This window comes from Akebia trifoliata, chromosome 16, assembly GCF_017979445.1.
Source record: "Akebia trifoliata isolate Shusen 1 chromosome 16, ASM1797944v1, whole genome shotgun sequence".
NCBI lineage: Eukaryota > Viridiplantae > Streptophyta > Magnoliopsida > Ranunculales > Lardizabalaceae > Akebia > Akebia trifoliata.
The window spans coordinates 20,987,292-21,006,482 of record NC_141390.1 but is presented as its reverse complement, the minus strand read 5'-3'; the positions used below and the strand labels follow the sequence as shown (position 1 = coordinate 21,006,482).

The 19,191-nt window shown below is 35.1% G+C and overlaps 2 protein-coding genes across 5 annotated transcripts; one reads left to right on the top strand and one right to left on the bottom strand.

The window, feature by feature from the left end:
- Positions 1-307: 307 nt before the first annotated feature.
- On the top strand, positions 308-11,673 carry LOC147382807 (uncharacterized). Its single transcript, XM_086427232.1, has 4 exons — positions 308-2,806; positions 8,796-9,022; positions 9,406-10,092; positions 10,537-11,673. Exons 1-4 carry the CDS (start codon positions 346-348, stop codon positions 11,545-11,547), a joined length of 4,386 nt encoding a protein of 1,461 aa, XP_086283358.1. The 5' UTR covers positions 308-345; the 3' UTR covers positions 11,548-11,673.
- On the bottom strand, positions 4,425-19,185 carry LOC147382806 (protein WAVE-DAMPENED 2-like). 4 transcript variants are annotated; one of them, XM_086429524.1, is made up of 8 exons: positions 19,041-19,185; positions 16,474-16,545; positions 16,260-16,355; positions 15,389-15,448; positions 13,281-13,666; positions 12,173-12,339; positions 4,586-6,624; positions 4,425-4,492 (listed from the first exon to the last, which is right to left on the bottom strand). In XM_086429524.1, exons 2-5 carry the CDS (start codon positions 16,492-16,494, stop codon positions 13,589-13,591), a joined length of 255 nt encoding a protein of 84 aa, XP_086285650.1. In that variant the 5' UTR covers positions 16,495-16,545; positions 19,041-19,185; the 3' UTR covers positions 4,425-4,492; positions 4,586-6,624; positions 12,173-12,339; positions 13,281-13,588. The 4 variants fall into 4 exon arrangements, with proteins under 4 accessions (XP_086285650.1, XP_086285652.1, XP_086285649.1 ...); XM_086429526.1 differs by having other exon boundaries at positions 16,486-16,545; XM_086429523.1 differs by lacking the exon at positions 19,041-19,185 and adding an exon at positions 18,882-19,034.
- Between the last annotated feature and the right edge of the window lie 6 nt (positions 19,186-19,191).

The window sequence follows — 19,191 nt, the reverse complement described above, 5'->3', positions numbered from 1 at the left end:
ATTACATAATTATCATTATTTTATTATTATTATTATTTTTAAATATTCAATACTAATAATTAATTAGATATATCTTGTTTTTATAAACTGTACCAACCTTGATAATGATGGGGACAGGAGTATGGTGTTGGAAAAAGCCCATAGCAAGGAAAGATTTTTGGGTGGAGAGAGTATAGACACGTTGCAGCGTTGTTCTCGTCAAACGTAAGAGACACGTGTTCTTCTAGTCAAACGTAAGAGACACTTTGTGCTCTCTCTCTCTGTCTTCCATGTAATAATAATTATAAATATAATATGATTTTTGAGAGAGAGAGTCATTCATTCAAGTCAGATAGTCAGATAGTCATGGCCATAACATTACATATGAAGAACAAAACTTTCTTCTCTGTCTTTCTGATGATCTCTTTTGCTTTTCTTCTTATAATACAACAACAGACTACTTCTGCATCAACAACATCATCATCTTCATCATCATCATCAGCACAAGCTTTGCTCAATTGGAAAAAAAGTTTGTTCAATTCGGCTGGATCTTTTATGGATTCATGGTCTGATGCCACCAATCCCTGCAATTGGACTGAAATTCAATGCCACAACAACTTCGAGATCATCGTCGAGATCGACCTCACTGAACAGAGCCTGAATGGTACCCTTGATGAATTCGACTTCCCCGCCTTCCCCAATCTCACTTCCCTACGCCTGGGTTTCAACCGCTTGTTTGGAGAAATCCCAATTCAAATTGGGTCTCTTTCAAAACTCACTCAGCTTTTTCTGGGTAACAACTATTTCACAGGTATGATCCCTTCTGAGATAGGAAATCTCTTAGATCTCCAAGATCTGTCTCTTAAGAGCAATTACTTATCTGGTGCGATCCCACATGAGCTTAGTAATTTACAAAAGTTACAATCGCTCGACCTTGGTGGAAACTCACTGGGAGATGAGATTCCCCCATTCATCTTTCACTGCCCCAACTTATACTATCTGGACTTGTCTTATAATCTTATAACAGGCCGTATTCCAGTGCAACTCTTTACTAATCTTAAGAACCTCCAATACCTTTCCTTGATAAATAATTCATTGGAGGGACCGATTCCATCAGAAATCAAGTATCTTACCAAACTTCAATTCCTTTACTTGCGAATGAACAAGCTCAATGGTAAGATACCCCCCGAAATTGGCCTTCTAACTAACCTCATAGAACTTCATTTATCTAATAACCCGTTTATTAGTGGGCCCATACCATCTTCCATAGGTAACCTTGGGATGCTCTACTTCCTGAATCTCTCGAATACAAGATTGAATTCCAGCATTCCCCACGAAATTGGTCTTCTAACTAACCTCGCATACCTCGATTTATCTAATAACCCGTTTATTAGTGGGCCCATACCATCTTCCATAGGTAACCTTAGCAAACTTGTGTACCTATATCTCTCAAATACAAGCTTGAATTCCAGCATTCCCAATGAGCTTGGATTTTGCATCAACCTTGAGCATATTGACCTGTCACTCAACAACCTCTCTGGTCCTTTGCCTCTTTCTATGGTCTCTCTAACTCAACTCTATTCCTTGCAACTCAATAATAACCAACTATCTGGAGAAATCTACCCACTTTTTCTGTCCAATTGGACCCAACTCCTTTTCTTGCAACTCAATAACAATAACTTCACTGGAATAATTCCTCATGAGATTGGCGATTGCAAAGACTTAACATTCTTGCAACTCAATGATAATGATTTAAATGGTAAAATTCCTGAATCAATTTGCAATTTGAGTTCTCTAAATATCTTTCAAGCCTCCCGTAATCAATTGGAAGGATCTTTTCCAAGATGTTTGACTAATTTGAGTCATCTAGAAATTCTAGACCTTGGAAACAATAAATTACATGATACCTTCCCCTTCTGGCTAAAGTCATTGCAATCATTGAAGGTCCTTATATTGAAATCCAACATATTCTATGGTCCCGTTGAAAATCCTCTAACCAATTCTGGTTTTCAAAAGTTGCATGTCCTTGATATTTCTTCCAATGGATTTACGGGACCTTTGCCTGCAAAATACTTTCAGAGTTGGAAAGCGATGATGACACCACAACAAAATGAAGTTATGGTGGGGGAAAAGTCCTCAATGTACATTGGAGAGCGATCAAGTCAATATTATAATCTCTCAATTATCCTCTCGTACAAAGGACAAGAAAGGTCACTAGAGAAGATCTTGACCATCCTTGTCTCTGTAGATCTCTCCAACAACAGATTCCAAGGTGAAGTTCCAAAAGTGATAGGAGATCTCAAATCACTTATTCTACTAAATTTGTCTCGCAATAACCTCATAGGTCCCATCCCATCCTCATTGGGGAACTTGAGACAACTTGAGTCATTGGATCTCTCGCAAAATAAGCTTTCAGGGGAGATTCCTCAGCAACTACTTCTTCTTACATTCCTTGCAATGCTAAACCTTTCACAGAACCATCTTGAAGGAAGCATACCACGAGGTAAACAATTTGATACGTTTTCAGATGCTTCTTATCAGGGTAATCCTCGATTATGTGGAATTCCATTGTCAAGGCTATGTCAAGATGACAATGCGATTTCACCACCATTCCAACAACGCAAGGATTCAACATCTACAAGTAACCTTGATTGGAAAATATTTATGTTGATAGGATATGGATGTGGAGTGGTTATTGGCATTGCAATTGGATATACCATATTTTGGAATGAAAATGGATGGCTCACGAGGATATTTGACGGGAAAAGATGCAAGCAAGTCAAAAGGTTGAAGAGGATCAATAGACTCCAAGTAAATCGAAGAGAATAAAGGTGGTCTAAAAAAAACTTTAGTTTAAATATAAACAATGTTACCAATGTGTTTGATGAAAGTTTGTATAAACTATTGTAATCAGTACCATAGATATAAATAAAGTCATCTCATATTTTAAATATTATCTTTCCCAAGAAAACGAAGAGAAAAATCTATCATAAAAAAGCAAGTTTATGTCTTCTAATCCTTCCAAAATGTCTAGTAGAATATGATTTCATTGCATTAGATTTTAAAAGCATGTCACTTATGATTTTGAATAGAAGACCATGGTACCAAATTTAACTCATTCAAGTCCTAGAGAAAAAAATTATAAAAAAAAATGGCATGATTTTTACAACATTTATCAAGACAAATTAATTAAAGTATTTGAGTTTATTCCTTTCTTGAGGACGTATGCTTCCTCGGGCATGGTTTTGTGCGTTGTGATCATTTTGCAATTATAATATATTCATTTTGTGTATCTTAGGAAGACCTATCTACTGACGAGGTTGAAAGAAAAAAAATGAAAAATATAAATTGTAGAGGTGTTTCACATCCCCTTCACAAGATAACTCCAAACCACCCTCATTTGTCTCTCTTTCCTCAATTTTACAATACCTTTTAACCCTATAAATAGAAAAAACCCTAAATCTAGAATTAGAAAAAAAATAATAATAATAAAATAAACCCTAATCCAAGTTAAATTACAATTTTTACATTTATCCATATTTTAGTAATTTTTAAAAAGGGAAGAATCCTCTAAAATTAGGATTATTCCCTAATTTGATAAAATTTCTCCCAAATATTGCCATTTGGCTGCTTCAACATTTCAAGTGTCAAGATCAACGATTGAACACAACAATTGAATTGTCAATCTTGACGATTAAATTATTTATCTCAATGATTTGGATTTTTTATTTTTCAACTTTCCAAGAAGGCAGTGCGTGTGACCGTGGAATTAGTCTCACCCAAACGGTGGGGATACCCACAATATGGAAAATAAATAAATAATTCTCAAGAACAAATTAGGGATACCCACAATATGGAAAATAAATAAATAATTCTCAAGAACAAAATATAATTTGTAGGGAGGTTGAAGATGAGGGGTTGAAGATCTGTTTAGCTAGATGACAGATCAAGAATTGAACTTTCCTCGGAAACTGCTTTTTCACTTGAATTTTCCAGCAATCAAACACACCCTTAGTTTAATTTCTATCATATATTACAGTCGTAAAATGGCATTTAAATTTTATAAACTTCTTTGACTTTTCCTGGTGTGGCCATCTATAATCTGATGCAGTTCACAACTTCACAATATTATTGAGGTCTTAAATCATGAACATCGCGTTAACGAACGATACTTAGATGCTATGATAATTAAGAACTACCCTTCAATTAAACTCAAAAACTATGGGAGATTGGAATTTCTTTATGGGATTATAAAAGAGCCATAACTCCCTAATGGTGACATACGAATTTTTTTTGAGATCCTAAAGAGTCTCCATTTAAAATACAAATCATATAATTTACTCTACGGAAATTTAAGGCATGGAGTAAAAAAGATCACCCAAATTCCTCCATCATCCTGCAACCCAATTTCTCTCCGCTACTAAAAGTGTCTGAATCAATAGCTCTGCAGCAACCTTAGAATTTCAGTACGATTAAATGCATCAAGTCAAATGTTAATGGGATTGAGGCAATTCTGCACAGTATTAAAACATTAACACAGAAACACCTGTTAACAAGCAGATGAGAATACAATATCCACAAATTGGTTTGTTAACTGGAAAATTACCAGAGGGGCACAACGTGCATCATGGAAGATCTTCATCAGGCCTGGACCGCGTAATCCTCCGACGCCTCCTTGGTATCAAAGTAATATCATCACCGGTCTCACTTGCCAGATTCCAATCCTCTTCATCATCTTGCAAGCCCAACAGATTCTCACCCCAAAGGTTCCGACGATCAGAAAATGGTCCAGAAGAGAGCCAATACCTTCTCCAATGCCTCGACATACCCCTCCGCTCAAATGGTCTCATCATCTGATATAGAATGAATGAAGTCAAAAATGGATCATTGCCTTCCCTATTACCATCGCCAGTTTCGATAGCATAGTCCCCAAGCACAATGGCACCTGGCATGGCTGAACGTATGGCACTGATATGTCACCGTAATCTTGCTCGTGCTCAAGGCATCGCCAAGTGCGTTGCCGCAATGGGTCTATAACAGCAGGTCGAGTTATTGGGTAATCTTTTCTAGCATGCCTTTGTAGCTCCATGTAGTTACCGAAGAATGAGCACGACTCCAAGGAACAGCTCCGATGTTTTAGATCAAGATATTGTCTGGCCTCTTCTACGATTTTCCAACCTTTCATGGCTCCTCTACACAATGGACATGATAAGTTTCCTCCACCAATGGCACTTTGCCCAAAATGTTCAAGATCACCTGTTTCAACAATGCCATTGTCCCACATTTCTAAATACCTATGTAGTTTTTTTTTTTTGATAAGTATAAGATTATATAAATGAAGAAGAGAAAAAGGGGGAGGCTGAGATAGCCCCCAAACAACACACGAGAATCAACCAAAAAAGAAAGAAAGCAAAAATAAGGAAACAATACAAGGATTGACACTAGTTGTCACAGATGGAATCCCAATTAAATAAGAAGTCTTGAAAGCGCACTCCCTCAAACGCTTTGTTCATCTTGGACCAAAGGAACAGGAGCCCAATAATCTCTAAAGTCACTGTGTGGAACGAGCTCTCCTTGCTATGAAATACCCTGTTGTTGCGCTCTTTCCAAAGACCCCAAGCAATAGCCGATGAAGGATAGTCCAGAGAAGTCTCTTTCTGGAAGAGAAGATATTCAAACTCCAACCCTCCAACAGATCAAAAAAAGATAAAGGAAGAACCCAATCCACCTGGAACCGGGAGAAAAAGAACATCCAGATAGCCCGGGAGAAAGAACAATGGATAAGAATGTGATTAACAGACTCCCCATCCCTCAAACAAAGAAAACAAAAATTTGGAGTGGCCCAACCCCTCCTGATCAAATTATCCAAAGTAAGAATTCTACCCCGAGAGGCAAGCCAAACAAAAAAGGACACCTTGGAAGGTGAAAGAGCGGACCAAATAACGGAAGGAAAAGAATGAACCTCACAAAACGGGAGTAAACAACTATGAAAAGACTTGACGGAAAATTTCTTGTCCTTAGCCTTGACCCATTCTCTCCTGTCCAGCTCATTCTCCCTGCATTGGAATGAATTAAGGAGACCTAGAAGAGAAGTAACCTCCATCAATTCCCAATCATTGAAGTTTCTTCTAAATCCCAGATCCCAAGAGTTTGTGACCCCATCCCTAATCAGACACTGCCTAACTGAGTTATTCTTTTTCAAAGAGCAAGCGTACAGGGATGGAAATTGAGTAGACAGAGATGAAGATCCACACCACAAGTCCTCCCAAAATCTAACCTTGTCCCCCATCCCCATCATTATTTTCTAAATTGTTATATTCGTTAACTTCGGTCGAGTTGTTTCTCATTCCACTTGCCCCTAAAACAGATTCATTAGTATAATCATGAAGCGACTCTTGATCAAGCCCCAAAGAGCTGTTCCCAAAGTATTTTTTAAACCTATCCAAGCAATTTGAATGTCTGTAACTTGAGTCACATATGTAAGGCCTGCAACCCTTATCGTATGAACTGCACAGGAGGAGAACAGCATTATATGGATGGTCCATGCAGATTGGACATGAAGCCTCATCCCATTCCTTGTGCAGATCATGGAGATGTGTGCCAATGGACGTGCTCCCTTTCATATCTGTCATCATCTTGGATGAACTGTTTTAGTTATTGCAAAACATTAAATTTATCAGAACACCAGTTGTTTCTTTTGGAAAAAAGCATAAATTGATTACAGCAACTAAATTTAATGCAATCACAGCAAAAAGGGTAGCTTATACTACAGAAAGCTTAATCCTTCCCTTGAAAAAATCTACAATATGGAAAAAGGAGTCTACAATAAGATCCTACTTTCCATGGAGTTTCATCACGTATCAAGGAGTGTTGAAACGGCTACAACCTTGGTTTTGACGTATCGCAGCCTAGGTTCTCTCGAATGCATGGTTTTATGTTCAACATTCCCAATCTTGTCACTCTACTTAGCTGTACTCATTCTATTCACATAGTGACTAAACGAAAATTTCCTAAAGTCTGATCAAAACTCAATGGCCAAACATGCCCTAAGCATATCTACACTTCAGCCAATAAATTCAATTTCTATGATAGTAGAAAAATATGGAAATGGAACTAGTCTTTAGGGTGAGGATCCAGACGTTGCACCCCCTACCATAAATGTTACATGCACCGATGCACGTCTAGTGTGACCCTGAGACGTCATGTAGATTGCCATATGGTAAAATCCAATTATGCCATGTGGCATTGTGCAAGGTTCCCAAGTGACCTAGGTAGGCGTCTATCCTAAACTGCTACATGCACATCTAATAAGCACTCTGGGACACCATGCAGATTGCCATGTGATAAAATCTAACTATACCATGTGACATGGTGGACGGTGCCTTGGTAGGCGGTTGCACACCCTTGGTCTCTTGTGACACTAGTACCTATGTGTCATTGCCAAGAAGGCCGACATATTGCAATATGGGCTTGCACGTGCCTTGCTTCCTGGGTTGTTGGCACCCCTGCGGTATTAATTATCCATGACACCATGGTTAGTGTGTCCTTGTCGCCCAATTGCTATTGACATTGGGAAGCTTTGTCTTGGCACATGACGTGTGTTATGTTTGTGCAATTACTAGGAAAATGAAGGAACAGCCCAATTACCAGGAAAAAAATCCTACTAAAGCTAGTTCTATAATCTATAGGTTGATCTTTAGGTCTATATTATATTCTCCAAGTTATTGAACCTAGTCTTGTGTGTCCAAGAAGTTGGAAGGTATCATTTTAAGAAATACGAAAAAGAAATTAGAATCGGCATATCCAAAAATATGCTACCATCGCATATCCAAAAATATGCTATCCGACAAATATGCGATGGCATACTGACCGTTGGACACATAATTTTTATTTTTATTTTTATTTTATTTTTCCTTTAAACTCTCTTTTACCCCCTCATACTTCTTTTACAACATCTCTACTACCTTTTAATAATCTAATCTCTTTCTTACTCTCCTCACAAAGCTTCCAACTCTTAAATCTCTCTATTCTCTACTCTCAATTCTCAAACTTCAAGTATCAACTCAAGTCACTCACTCTCACCTCTTAAGACTTGAAGACAAAGAAAGCAATCCACTACTAAAGTAAAGATTCAAGAATCAATTGAAGTCATCAAAATTTGAAGATCAAGAATAAAGATTCATCCAACTCAAGTTCAACCTTCAATTTCAAGAATCAAGATTGATCAAGTATTAACTATCAACCTTCAACTCAAGACTTGAGAATCAAGATTCATTCAACCTTCAAGTTCAAGTGTTCAACCTCAACCTTCAAGAATCAACTTTCAAGAACGATCAAATCAAATCAATATTCATCATCAAACATCAACATCAACATCATCATTCATCAATTCAAGAATCTTAAAAACTTTCATTAATCACCATCTTTTTTCTCTTCTACTAGTACAACTTAGGTTGAGATTGAGGTTGAGGTATATATATATTTTAATAGTTGTTATGTGTTCTCTATTTTTTTAGTTGTTTTTTATTTTACTTGTTAGAAACTTAAAAATTAGTATGTCGTCCTCACCAGCCAACTCTTCCCTACGGCATAAATCAAATGATCCCGGTTGGAAATACAGTCATTACCGTAGTCCAAATGAAAAGAGTCTATAGCATGTGAGTCATGCGAATACATTAGTAAAGGTGGCATTGCACGCCACAGACAACGTTTAGTACACATGCCAAGATCAAATGCTATGACATGTGAAAAAGTTACTACCGAAATCAGAAAAGAACTAATGGAGTATATGGACAAGACTACAAAATAAAAAACAGATGAGGCCATAAATCTAGAAAGCTATATGGAAGGTGGTGGTCGAGAGGATGATGATAATGATATCACTGCATATGATACCCCTCCCACGTCAACGAGGCGTAGTAGACCATCGGATCCACCACCACTAACTCGAAGACCTGCTAAAAGAGCTCGTGCTCATGGTCCACTAGATAGGTGGGGTAGACCACATCCAAAGATGTGGTTGACCAAAGAGGGAAAGTTAAAGGTCCATACCAAACCACCATTGAACATAGCACCAAAGATGGGAAGAAAATCATTCTATATATATAGTCAAATGGCTATATCAAGTTGCAATTGCATTTAACACTGTCAAAGATTTTTGGGTCGAGAGAGTAGAGACACGTTGCAACGTTGTTCTAGTCAAACGTAAGAGACACGTGTTCTTCTAGTCAAACGTAAGAGACACTTTGTGCTCTCTCTGTCTTCCATGTAATAATAATTATAAATATAATTTGGTTTTTGAGAGATAGAGTCATTCATTCAAGTCAGATAGTCATGGCTATAACATTATTACATATGAAGAACACAACTTTCTTCTTTGTCTTTCTGATGATCTCTTTTGCTTTTCTTCTTATAATACAACAACAGACTACTTCAGCATCAACAACATCATCATCATCAGCACAAGCTTTGCTCAAATGGAAGAAAAGTTTGTTCAATTCGACTGTATCTATTATGGATTCATGGTCTGATGCCACCAATCCCTGCAATTGGACTGGAATTCAATGCGACAACAACTTCGAGATCATCGTCGAGATCAACCTCCCTAAGCAGAGCCTAGATGGTACCCTTGATGAATTCAACTTCTCCGCCTTCCCCAATCTCACCATCCTAAACCTCTATTACAACAACTTGTTTGGAGAAATCCCAATTCAAATTGGGTCTCTTTCAAATCTCATTTCTCTCGTTCTGGGTGATAACTATTTCACAGGTATGATCCCTTCTGAGATAGGAAATCTCTTAGATCTCCAATATCTGTCTCTTGAGAACAATTACTTATCTGGTGCGATCTCACATGAGCTTAGTAATTTACAAAAGTTACAATGGCTCGGACTTGGTGGAAACCATCTAACAAATCCAGATCTGATTCATCAGTTTAAGGGACATGAGGTTCCCCCATTCATCTTTCACTGCCCCAACTTATCCTCTCTGGACTTGTCTTCTAATCTTATAACAGGCCATATTCCAGTGCAACTCTTTACTAATCTTAAGAACCTTCAATCCCTTGCCTTGAGTGATAATTCATTGGAGGGACCGATTCCATCAGAAATCAAGGTATCTAACTAACCTCACATACCTTGATTTATCTAATAACCCATTTACTAGTGGGCCCATACCATCTTCCATAGGTAACCTTAGCATTCTTCAGTACCTATATCTCTCGAATACAAACTTAAATTCCAGCATTCCCAATGAGCTTGGATCTTGCACCAACCTTATTGAACTTGATCTGTCACTCAACAACCTCGATGGTCCTTTGCATGTTACCATGGTCTCTTTCCATAATCTCAGTCTATTGTTCCTATTTAATAATAGATTATCAGGGAAGATACCTACTGAGATTGGAAACATATCACATCTAAGATATTTAGATTTATCTGCAAACAATCTAAGTGGGCAGATACCAGCCAAACTTGGTGGATGCAAATATCTATTGTTCTTGAAACTCAGTCATAATGATTTAATTGGAAAAATTCCTAAATCATTTTGTAATTTGAGTATCTGGAAATCTTTGAAGCCTCTCATAATCATTTGGAAAGACATTTGCCAAGATGTTTAACTAATTGCAAAAGCCTACAAGTTCTAAATTTGGAAAATAATCTGTTACGTGATGTATTTCCTTTTTGGCTTGAGGTATTGCCTTTGTTACATGTCCTTGTATTGAGATCCAACAGATTCTACGGTCCTATCAAACATCCTCAAACCGATTATGGTTTTCAAATGTTGCACGTCATAGATATTTCTTCCAATAGATTTACAGGTCATTTGCCGGCAAAATACTTTCAAAGCTGGAAGGCAATGATGATGGTGGTAGGGAATAAATCGCACTTGGAGTATATTGAAGATCATTCTTATTATCATATCTCAGTGACCCTCTCGTACAAAGGACAAGAGAGGGTACTAGAGAAAATCTTGACCACCTTTGCCACACTGGATCTCTCCGACAATCGATTCAAAGGTGAAATTCCAGAAGTGATAGGAAATCTCAAATCTCTTATTCTACTAAATTTGTCTCGAAATGACCTCATTGATCACATCCCATCATCGCTAGGGAATTTGAAAAATCTTGAGTCATTGGATCTCTCTCAAAATAAGCTTTCAGGGGAGATTCCTCAGCAACTGCTTTCTCTTAATTTCCTTGCTGTGTTGAACGTTACACAAAACCATCTTGAAGGAAGCATTCCACGAGGTAAACAATTTGATACATTTTCAAGTGATTCTTATGAAGGTAATCCACGATTATGTGGTTTTCCATTGTCAAGGAAATGCATAGGTGTCAATGTGATGCCGCCACCAACAATGATCCAAGAACTCAAGAACTCAAGAATATTTGATTGGAAAATATTTATGTTGATAGGATATGGATGCGGAGTGGTAATTGATGTTGCAATCGGATATACTATTTTTTGGAAGGAAAATGGATGGCTCACAAGGACTTTTGAAGAGGCAATATGCAGGGAAGGCAAAAGATTGATGAGGATTCACAGACTCCATGCAAATGGAAGATGAAGAAAGCATGTAAAAAAACACTTTTGTTCAAATGAACATTGCTGCCTGGTTTTATTTGAATTTTTTTCATAAGATGTTGTAATCGGTAACATTTGTTAATAAAATAAGTTGTCTCTTTGACTCTAATTAATCTTACCAATCAAAAAAAAGAAAAATATATGATAGAAAATCATGTCATGAGCTTGACTAAAAGTCATTAGAAACTCTGTATCTGTAGTATAATCCAGCCCTACATAACAAAAAACAGAGTATATCCTATGTCATCTCATAGATATGTATTGCACTGATCAAGACTCTACTCAAATAATTAGAGTTACTGCTTGCAACGATGAAATGTTTGTGATAACTTTAGCAAATAATCAGCTAAAACAAGACACATAAAAAAATTAGAACATGAAAAAAAAAAAAGCGTAAATTAAATTGTTTGATTTGAACAATAGCAAGTCTAGCTTACCTTAAGCTATCATGTCCATAATAATGAATTGCTTAGGTGTGAAATGCTAACGAGTAATTTAGAGATAAAAGGTGAAGAAGACAATGGGTAGTATGTAAGAAATGATGGAATTCACAATCTGCTTAAGCAACATTTTTTTTTTTTTTCAAACAAACATGGGGTTGTATGTACCTTGGATTTTCTTAGGGGCTGCAATGCCTGTTGGGCCATCAGACTGCGTATTAGCTTGGGTCATTTGTTGGACAGCCATGAGCTTATAGTTGGCCGTTTCGAGCTCTACAAAGCCCCTCAAGGGGCCACACCAAAGCATGGGGAAAAATGAGCATTGGTTCCACAACCTGAATTAAAAAGTTGTCACTTGCTTACCCAAAAAAAGAAATTCATTTGAGAAACATTGACCAACTAAATCGGATTTATTATTATTTTTTCTTGAATATCTTTATATATTCTCACCATCAGGACCAACAATTCAAGTAATTATTAGATTTCTTGAAGAAGAAGAAAATTGAGCAATGGTTTCAAGGTATTCTTAAAAATATTTGATTTGAAGATGATAAACGTTTCCCACCTTGACGCATTTTCATGCGTAAAGAAATATTATTTTGCTTTGTTTACTCAATATAGAAGGTTTTATGCTCATAATTTTGAACCATTGAAATCAGTTGGCCATTGTTCCACAACTTTTCATCTTGGATTTAACCCTTTTGTGCTTCATTTTCTTCAAAAGTGTCAATCTCTTTCAACCTTTAGAAAGATATTGAATAGAAATACCAATCTGTTGTTGTTTTCTGCCACAGCCAACCATTGACTCTATCTTTAAGAAACTTGAATAAGTTTTAACTAAGTAGAGACCATTTTAAAGGACAGCTTTTTCTTTTTTAACTCGACTTAGGTTCTTCTCTTCTTTCTTTTTAAAATAATTTAAGTCTGTAGCTACGATCGCGACCGTTGCTATAGGGTATTTTTTTTTTATACTACAAACACCTCACATTTTACTGAATATTGAAAATACCCATATTTTAAAATTGCTGACATGCTCCCCTTGAGCCCAGCATTATAAATAGACTATAAGGAAAATACCCAAATGCCCTCTTTATTGTTTTCTAACCTAGAATTTTTTTACCTGCTTCCAAACCCTTTGCACCTTCATATTTAAGACATGCCCCCTTGACCCCGTCTTCTAAGTAGACTACAAGAAAAATACTTAAATGCCCTCATCTTGAATTAATTAAATTTTCTAAAATCTAAAAAAGAACATTTCATATGTAGCCATAATCACATTAGCATTCTCCAAGGTCCATCTTGTTAACAATCAACACAGGCCTAATCCTTTCTCCAAGGACAGTTTCAGTTTGGACGCAAACACCCTCAACACCGTCCACCACCACAAGGGCACCATCAGTAATACGGAGAGCAGCTGTAACCTCAGATGAGAAGTCGACGTGTCCAGGAGAATCAATAAGATTGATGAGATACGCATCCCGTGTCTTTCTCCCTTGAAGCTCTTAAGAGATTCCTCAGTCATCTCATAATAAAGAGAGATACCAACTGTAGTGCCATGCTCTGCTTCATATGCACGAGTATCAGTCATCCGAACATCTCCGGCAACTTCTTGAGCAATGATACTAACCGCAGCAACAAGAGAATCGGTAAGAGTAGATTTCCCTGCAAGCACCAGAAACAGAATCAAATCAACCAAAATATTTAGGGCCTGTTTGAATACCAGGAGCAGAACTACTGTTTCAAAGAACAGGAGCTGAAGTACTCTGTGGAAGAGCTAGAAAAGTAATTCTGTACAGAAAGGGCGTTTGACAATCAACTCTATGAAGTACTGGCAGAAGTACTTTTGTGCTGGAAGTCTGTTTGGGAATCATACTGACTTCTCATGGCTTCTAGAAAAAAGACCAGAATACCCTTATATTATACTAGTTACTGTTTTTTGTCTTTTCGTGTCATAATATGCCTTCAAACTATACTGTTTTTGACATTTTAACTATAAATATTAATATAATATAATATTTTAAATATTACATATTAATATAATATATTTAAATCCATTACACTCAAAAATTTAAAAAAAATTTGACAAACTGTTATTGACATAATATTAAAAAAAATTTGACAGACTATCTTTTAGTGTCATAATATGCCTTCAAACTATATTGTTTTTAACATTTTAATTATAAATATTAATATAATATAATATAATAAATATTAATATAATATAATATATATTTTAAATATTAAATATTAATATAATGTGTTTAAATCCATTATACTCAAAATTAAAAAAAAATTGACAGACTGTCTTTTAGTGTCATAATATGCCTTCAAACTATATTGTTTTTGACATTTTAACTATAAATATTAATATAATATAATATAATATTTTAAATATTAAAAATTAATATAATGTATTTAAATCCATTATACTCAAATTTAAAAAAAAAATTGACAGACTGTCTTTTAGTATCATAATATGCCTTCAAACTATATTGTTTTTGACATTTTAACTATAAATATTAATATAATATAATATAATATTTTAAATATTAAATATTAATATAATGTGTTTAACTATAAATATTAATATAATATTTTAAATATTAAATATTAATATAATGTGTTTAAAAATCCATACACTCAAAATTTTTAAAAAAAAAATTAATATTAATAAAGTTTCTTTCATTTGATTTAAGAGCAAATGAATTAGGAATATTTTCATAGAAAATTAATAAAGTTAAGGGTACTTTGGTAAAACGAACCGTTAGATTTTGACTCCCCGCAAGATGAGTTTTGAGAAATAGATTTTCTCGACTTCTTCACAAAGAGTAATTTCTTGCTCTTGCGCGGAGTAACTCTTCGAAGGAGTTGTTCATCCAAACGCATCCAAACGACTTCTAACTCCCCGCAAGAGTCAGAAGTAGCCAAGGAGTCCTATCCAAACGCCTACTTAGAGTTTGGGAGAACATTTAATAAATATACTTGTCTAAAAAACTAACCTTTATTTTTTTTAATAACATTAATGTAGATATGACCAAATGATTGAAACAAAAGATAATGATATAAATAGATCAGAAATACTATTTATCGAAATGAGAAATGTCTCACATTTAGGACCATCTGTATCATGAGCTACACTGAAGGAGATCATGTAGGTTGACCCAAAACAAAGATGGTAGTTTGATACTATTATGAGATGAAATGTGTGTGTGTGTGTGTGTGCATATTGTATTCCCTTTCTTTTGTTTTACAGAAACTTTGTCAACTTATACAACCTTCAAAGTTTCATGGGTTCACACACACACGCAAACAGAAACCAAATTGAGATAAAAGAAATTAATAAAGCAAGAGAACCCAAAAAATGTTTTCAGTGCACATTAATACCTCATGTGTAAATGTCCTCACAGGAATACCAAATGCCCGAACTAATCCAAAGTCTGCAACCTTCAGAACATTGGTGCGACGATCTATGAGTAAATTCTGTGGTTTCAAATCTCAGTGGAGTACTCTATGAGAATGGCAGTAGGCGATACCACGAAAAATTTGATGCAGAAACTTCGGCAAAATAGAAAATGAAAATTACCCACTGAAGTTTAGTTGTGATTGATTACCGTCTTTTACCAATCCAGAAAAATAGATAAATCAACAAAATGATAAGGAACGACCTGATTTTTAGAAAGTCGACCAAAAAACATAGAAGCCCGGTATAAAACAAGCAAGTGTAACAAATAAAAAGTGGAGATTGTAACTACAAGGAAGAATATTTGAGGAGAACTTATCTCAAGACTCAAAATGGCAGCTAAACTCCCAAACCTATTTGAGTTTAAAGCTTACAAGGTTGAAATCTTTTAATACAAAGGGCATGAATCTCCAATGTGGGAACTTTTATTAAACGTGAATCCTTAGCAAGCTCCGGACAAGAATCCATGTGCTTCTTCAAATCCTATGATCTGCTGCTAAATAATATACAGCACCTTCAACAGATTCAAGTATGCAATGCAAGTCACCGACAGATGCAACGGTTATAACCCATCCATCTATTATCACAAAGGTGACCATTCATAGACTTAGCCAAAATATTTACATTCATTTAGAGTTACATGAGACACAACTCTTTACATGCATCTTTAGACCAGATTATGAACAAATGAAGATTTAACAAAAATTAAAAAAAAAAAAATTGAGTACATGAAAAAAAAAAAAAAACAGATTCAGCACTCAACCCTCACAAAAGCCATAAACATTCAAGTTCAACCTTTGGTGGAGGTCCTTCAAGGTAAAAGGTTGTCATTGGGTTTGCTTTGAAAGTCAAGCTCTTTCTAAGCTTCTTAATAGCTGCCTCTAGCTCTTCCTAAAAAATGTTAAAATTGATAAAAGGAGAGAGAAAGTATGATTATATAAGAGAGAATCGAACGAGACATAGATTAGGGTGCAGCAAAAGCACAAAAAGAAAAAACAGTGAAAAGTACCATTGTCCTCACTTCACACATGGTTTTCTTTGCCTCCAAGGCATGGTGCTTCTCCTCTAATTTTGAATAAAACTACAAGAAGAATAGAGACAAGAAAAAAAAAATGCCATAAAAATTATATTTCAAATAATATGAAGAAAGGGAAAATGATTTTACTTCAACTATGATGGATTAGAATTACAGAATTACTTCAAGTAAAATGATTTTAGTTATCAAATTTTTTTTTTTTACTTCAACTATGATGTAATAAAATTATAGAATAACTTTGACCTTAACTCTATTATTTCTCTCTAGAGACAAACCAAAAGGGAACAATTATTAAAAGATATGGAATGTAAACCTCATTCCGACAAACAATATTCTAGGAACCAAATGCTCAACATTAGAAAGGCATACAAAAGCTATTATGTATCTTTAAAAATCATATGATAATAGTACTAGATACAGAACGATATGTAATTAATTTTGTTTCATTTAGTCTCTAGAGCTTTGTTCTTCTTATTGTATTTTTTTTTTTTTAAATCATTGGAATGCAGGTGGAAGTTGGTCTATCATACCACCAAGCTGGGATGAGTGACAATGTTTTGTTTTTAAAGGTGAAAAGATTCCTATAGTTTTACATTTTCTTAATATTTTTTCTTGTTTAATGTACAACTAATGTTCTAATTAAAACCTTTTAATCACAACCCAGCTTAGGTGGGTAGGTTATTGGTTAGTTGAAAGGATAACTTTTTCTTATAATATTGTTCTCAGAAAATCTTATCAATCCATTAAACCATAGATCAAGTGGTTTATTGTTTCAATGAAGTATAGGTTGGACTCTCACCTATGTATAAAACTTGATATGCACCTCTGTCTTTATTATTGGAAAAGGTATAAGGAAATGGGTTGGTGGATTAAATTAAATAACTAGATTTTGATCTCATCTTAGCATTTGAGTTCCTTTCTATTTAAAGGATCATTTTAAAGATCCTCTAATCTTTATTATCCTTTTTGGACTTGCTGCAATTATAAGACTCATAAATTATTAAATCATAGAAAGTTGAAGAGGGTTTAAGACCATTTGGTGTTACCTGTTCATTTATATTTAGTGATATTATTTTTCAGGTAATCTTATTTGATATTATTCTATGCATGATATTTGTTTCGATAAAAGAATTCAAGTATAGGTATGTGATAGCATGGATTTTTTCCCCAAGGAGGTTGACAATATGATGAATGAAAGACTAGGTGCAATCTTCTTGCCCAATGGCATTGGGCATTTTCTTGGGATTGATGCTAATTACCCAGGAGGCTATCCTCAGGTCAATCATCGTTGGGCATAATGTGGTTACCTGTGAAGTATTATTTTTTAGGGAAAGCCTTCAAAACTTATCCTAGTTTATCTTAGTGTCTTCAATTTTTAATTTGTCGTGTTTACTGCAATAGGGCACAGAGAGGCCAACAAAAGCAGGGTTGAAGGCATTACGAACAACTAGAGAACAAAAGAAGGCATGCTAAGTCGGAGAATATGATGTTCATAACTCGTAGTCTGTAATCTGTAATTTGTAATATGATTTGTTACATGTAGCATGATAACACAATACAAGGTTTATGAAATTGGTAATTCAATGTTAAAATAAATTATCTTTTTATTACCCTATTTTCACACTAATTAGTTGATTAGTGCTGAACTATGTAAGTGTAATATCCTCACGGTGATACTTAACTCTATCAAAATATTTACTTGATATAATTTGGTTGTTTAATTAATTTCTTTGGGCTGCAAGTAGTAGTAGTTTCCCCAGGATGCTATTTGACATTCTTCTAATAGCAACAATGGATGATCCCAAAACGTCTAAGATCATCAATCGTGACGTGATTGCAAGATTTAGGAAATTTGGAGGCGTTCGCATTGAAAGTGATATGGTATACATCCCACTAAAACAAGTTTGCCATGGGTTTAAAACTATGGAATATACTTGCATCGATAACATATATTTTTATAAGTAGATATATAATATCCATGAAAAGAGGAAACATAAATTGTTTATTTTATCAATAAAAAAGGAAATATTTAATTAAAGGGGGAAAGAATAAAAAGTGAGGGATTAAAAATAACAAAAATGAGGGCTAAATATCCAAAAACAAAAAGTAACTACAACAGTAGATCCACACCAAATTATGTACTATCCCAATATACTCCTCCGTAAACAAGTTTTTCCCCCAAGCTACGTTGCATTGGCATAGGAATTCAGGTAAGTGTCGAGTGTCAACATGGATATGGATATGGAGTGAACTCGATGAACACTAAAAAATAGGCTTCATGAGTCGCCAATGTATTTTAAACAACACACATCTAACTGATAATCTTTGTATAATAATAAGGATAATAATGAAATACGTAATATAGTTCTTATGATTCGTACCTATGACTATAATTAGCTGTAAATGAGAAAAACATGTAATTGTATTTGCTACTGTGAAAATTTCAATTGAAAAATGGTGGAAACTCCTCTTTGGTAAACGTTAACCAATATCCTGCACACACCAAAATCATAGTTTCAGAATCTGACAAGGTATTTTACCCATTGAGAAGAACCATTGCAACATGTCCATCATCATTTGTTGGTTTTGGTACACCTGAAAATAATATTTTTTACAGACAACACCAGGACACAAATTTATTTCATGATGTGGAAGAATTACACATATTCAAGGCACCTTTTATCACATGAT

Excerpts from the sequence above, each read along its gene's own strand:
- LOC147382807 (XM_086427232.1), top strand. The coding sequence starts at position 346 with ATGGCCATAACATTACATATGAAGAACAAAACTTTCTTCTCTGTCTTT. Across the intron at positions 2,807-8,795 it reads CCAAGTAAATCGAAGAGAAT|ATGAGGCCATAAATCTAGAA; the intron begins AAAGGTGGTCTA and ends AATAAAAAACAG. Across the intron at positions 9,023-9,405 it reads CCAAAGAGGGAAAGTTAAAG|ACTACTTCAGCATCAACAAC; the intron begins GTCCATACCAAA and ends ATACAACAACAG.
- LOC147382806 (XM_086429524.1), bottom strand. The coding sequence starts at position 16,494 with ATGTGTGAAGTGAGGACAATG. Across the intron at positions 16,356-16,473 it reads TGTGTGAAGTGAGGACAATG|GAAGAGCTAGAGGCAGCTAT; the intron begins GTACTTTTCACT and ends AACATTTTTTAG. Across the intron at positions 15,449-16,259 it reads TTGAAGGACCTCCACCAAAG|GTTGCAGACTTTGGATTAGT; the intron begins GTTGAACTTGAA and ends AATGTTCTGAAG.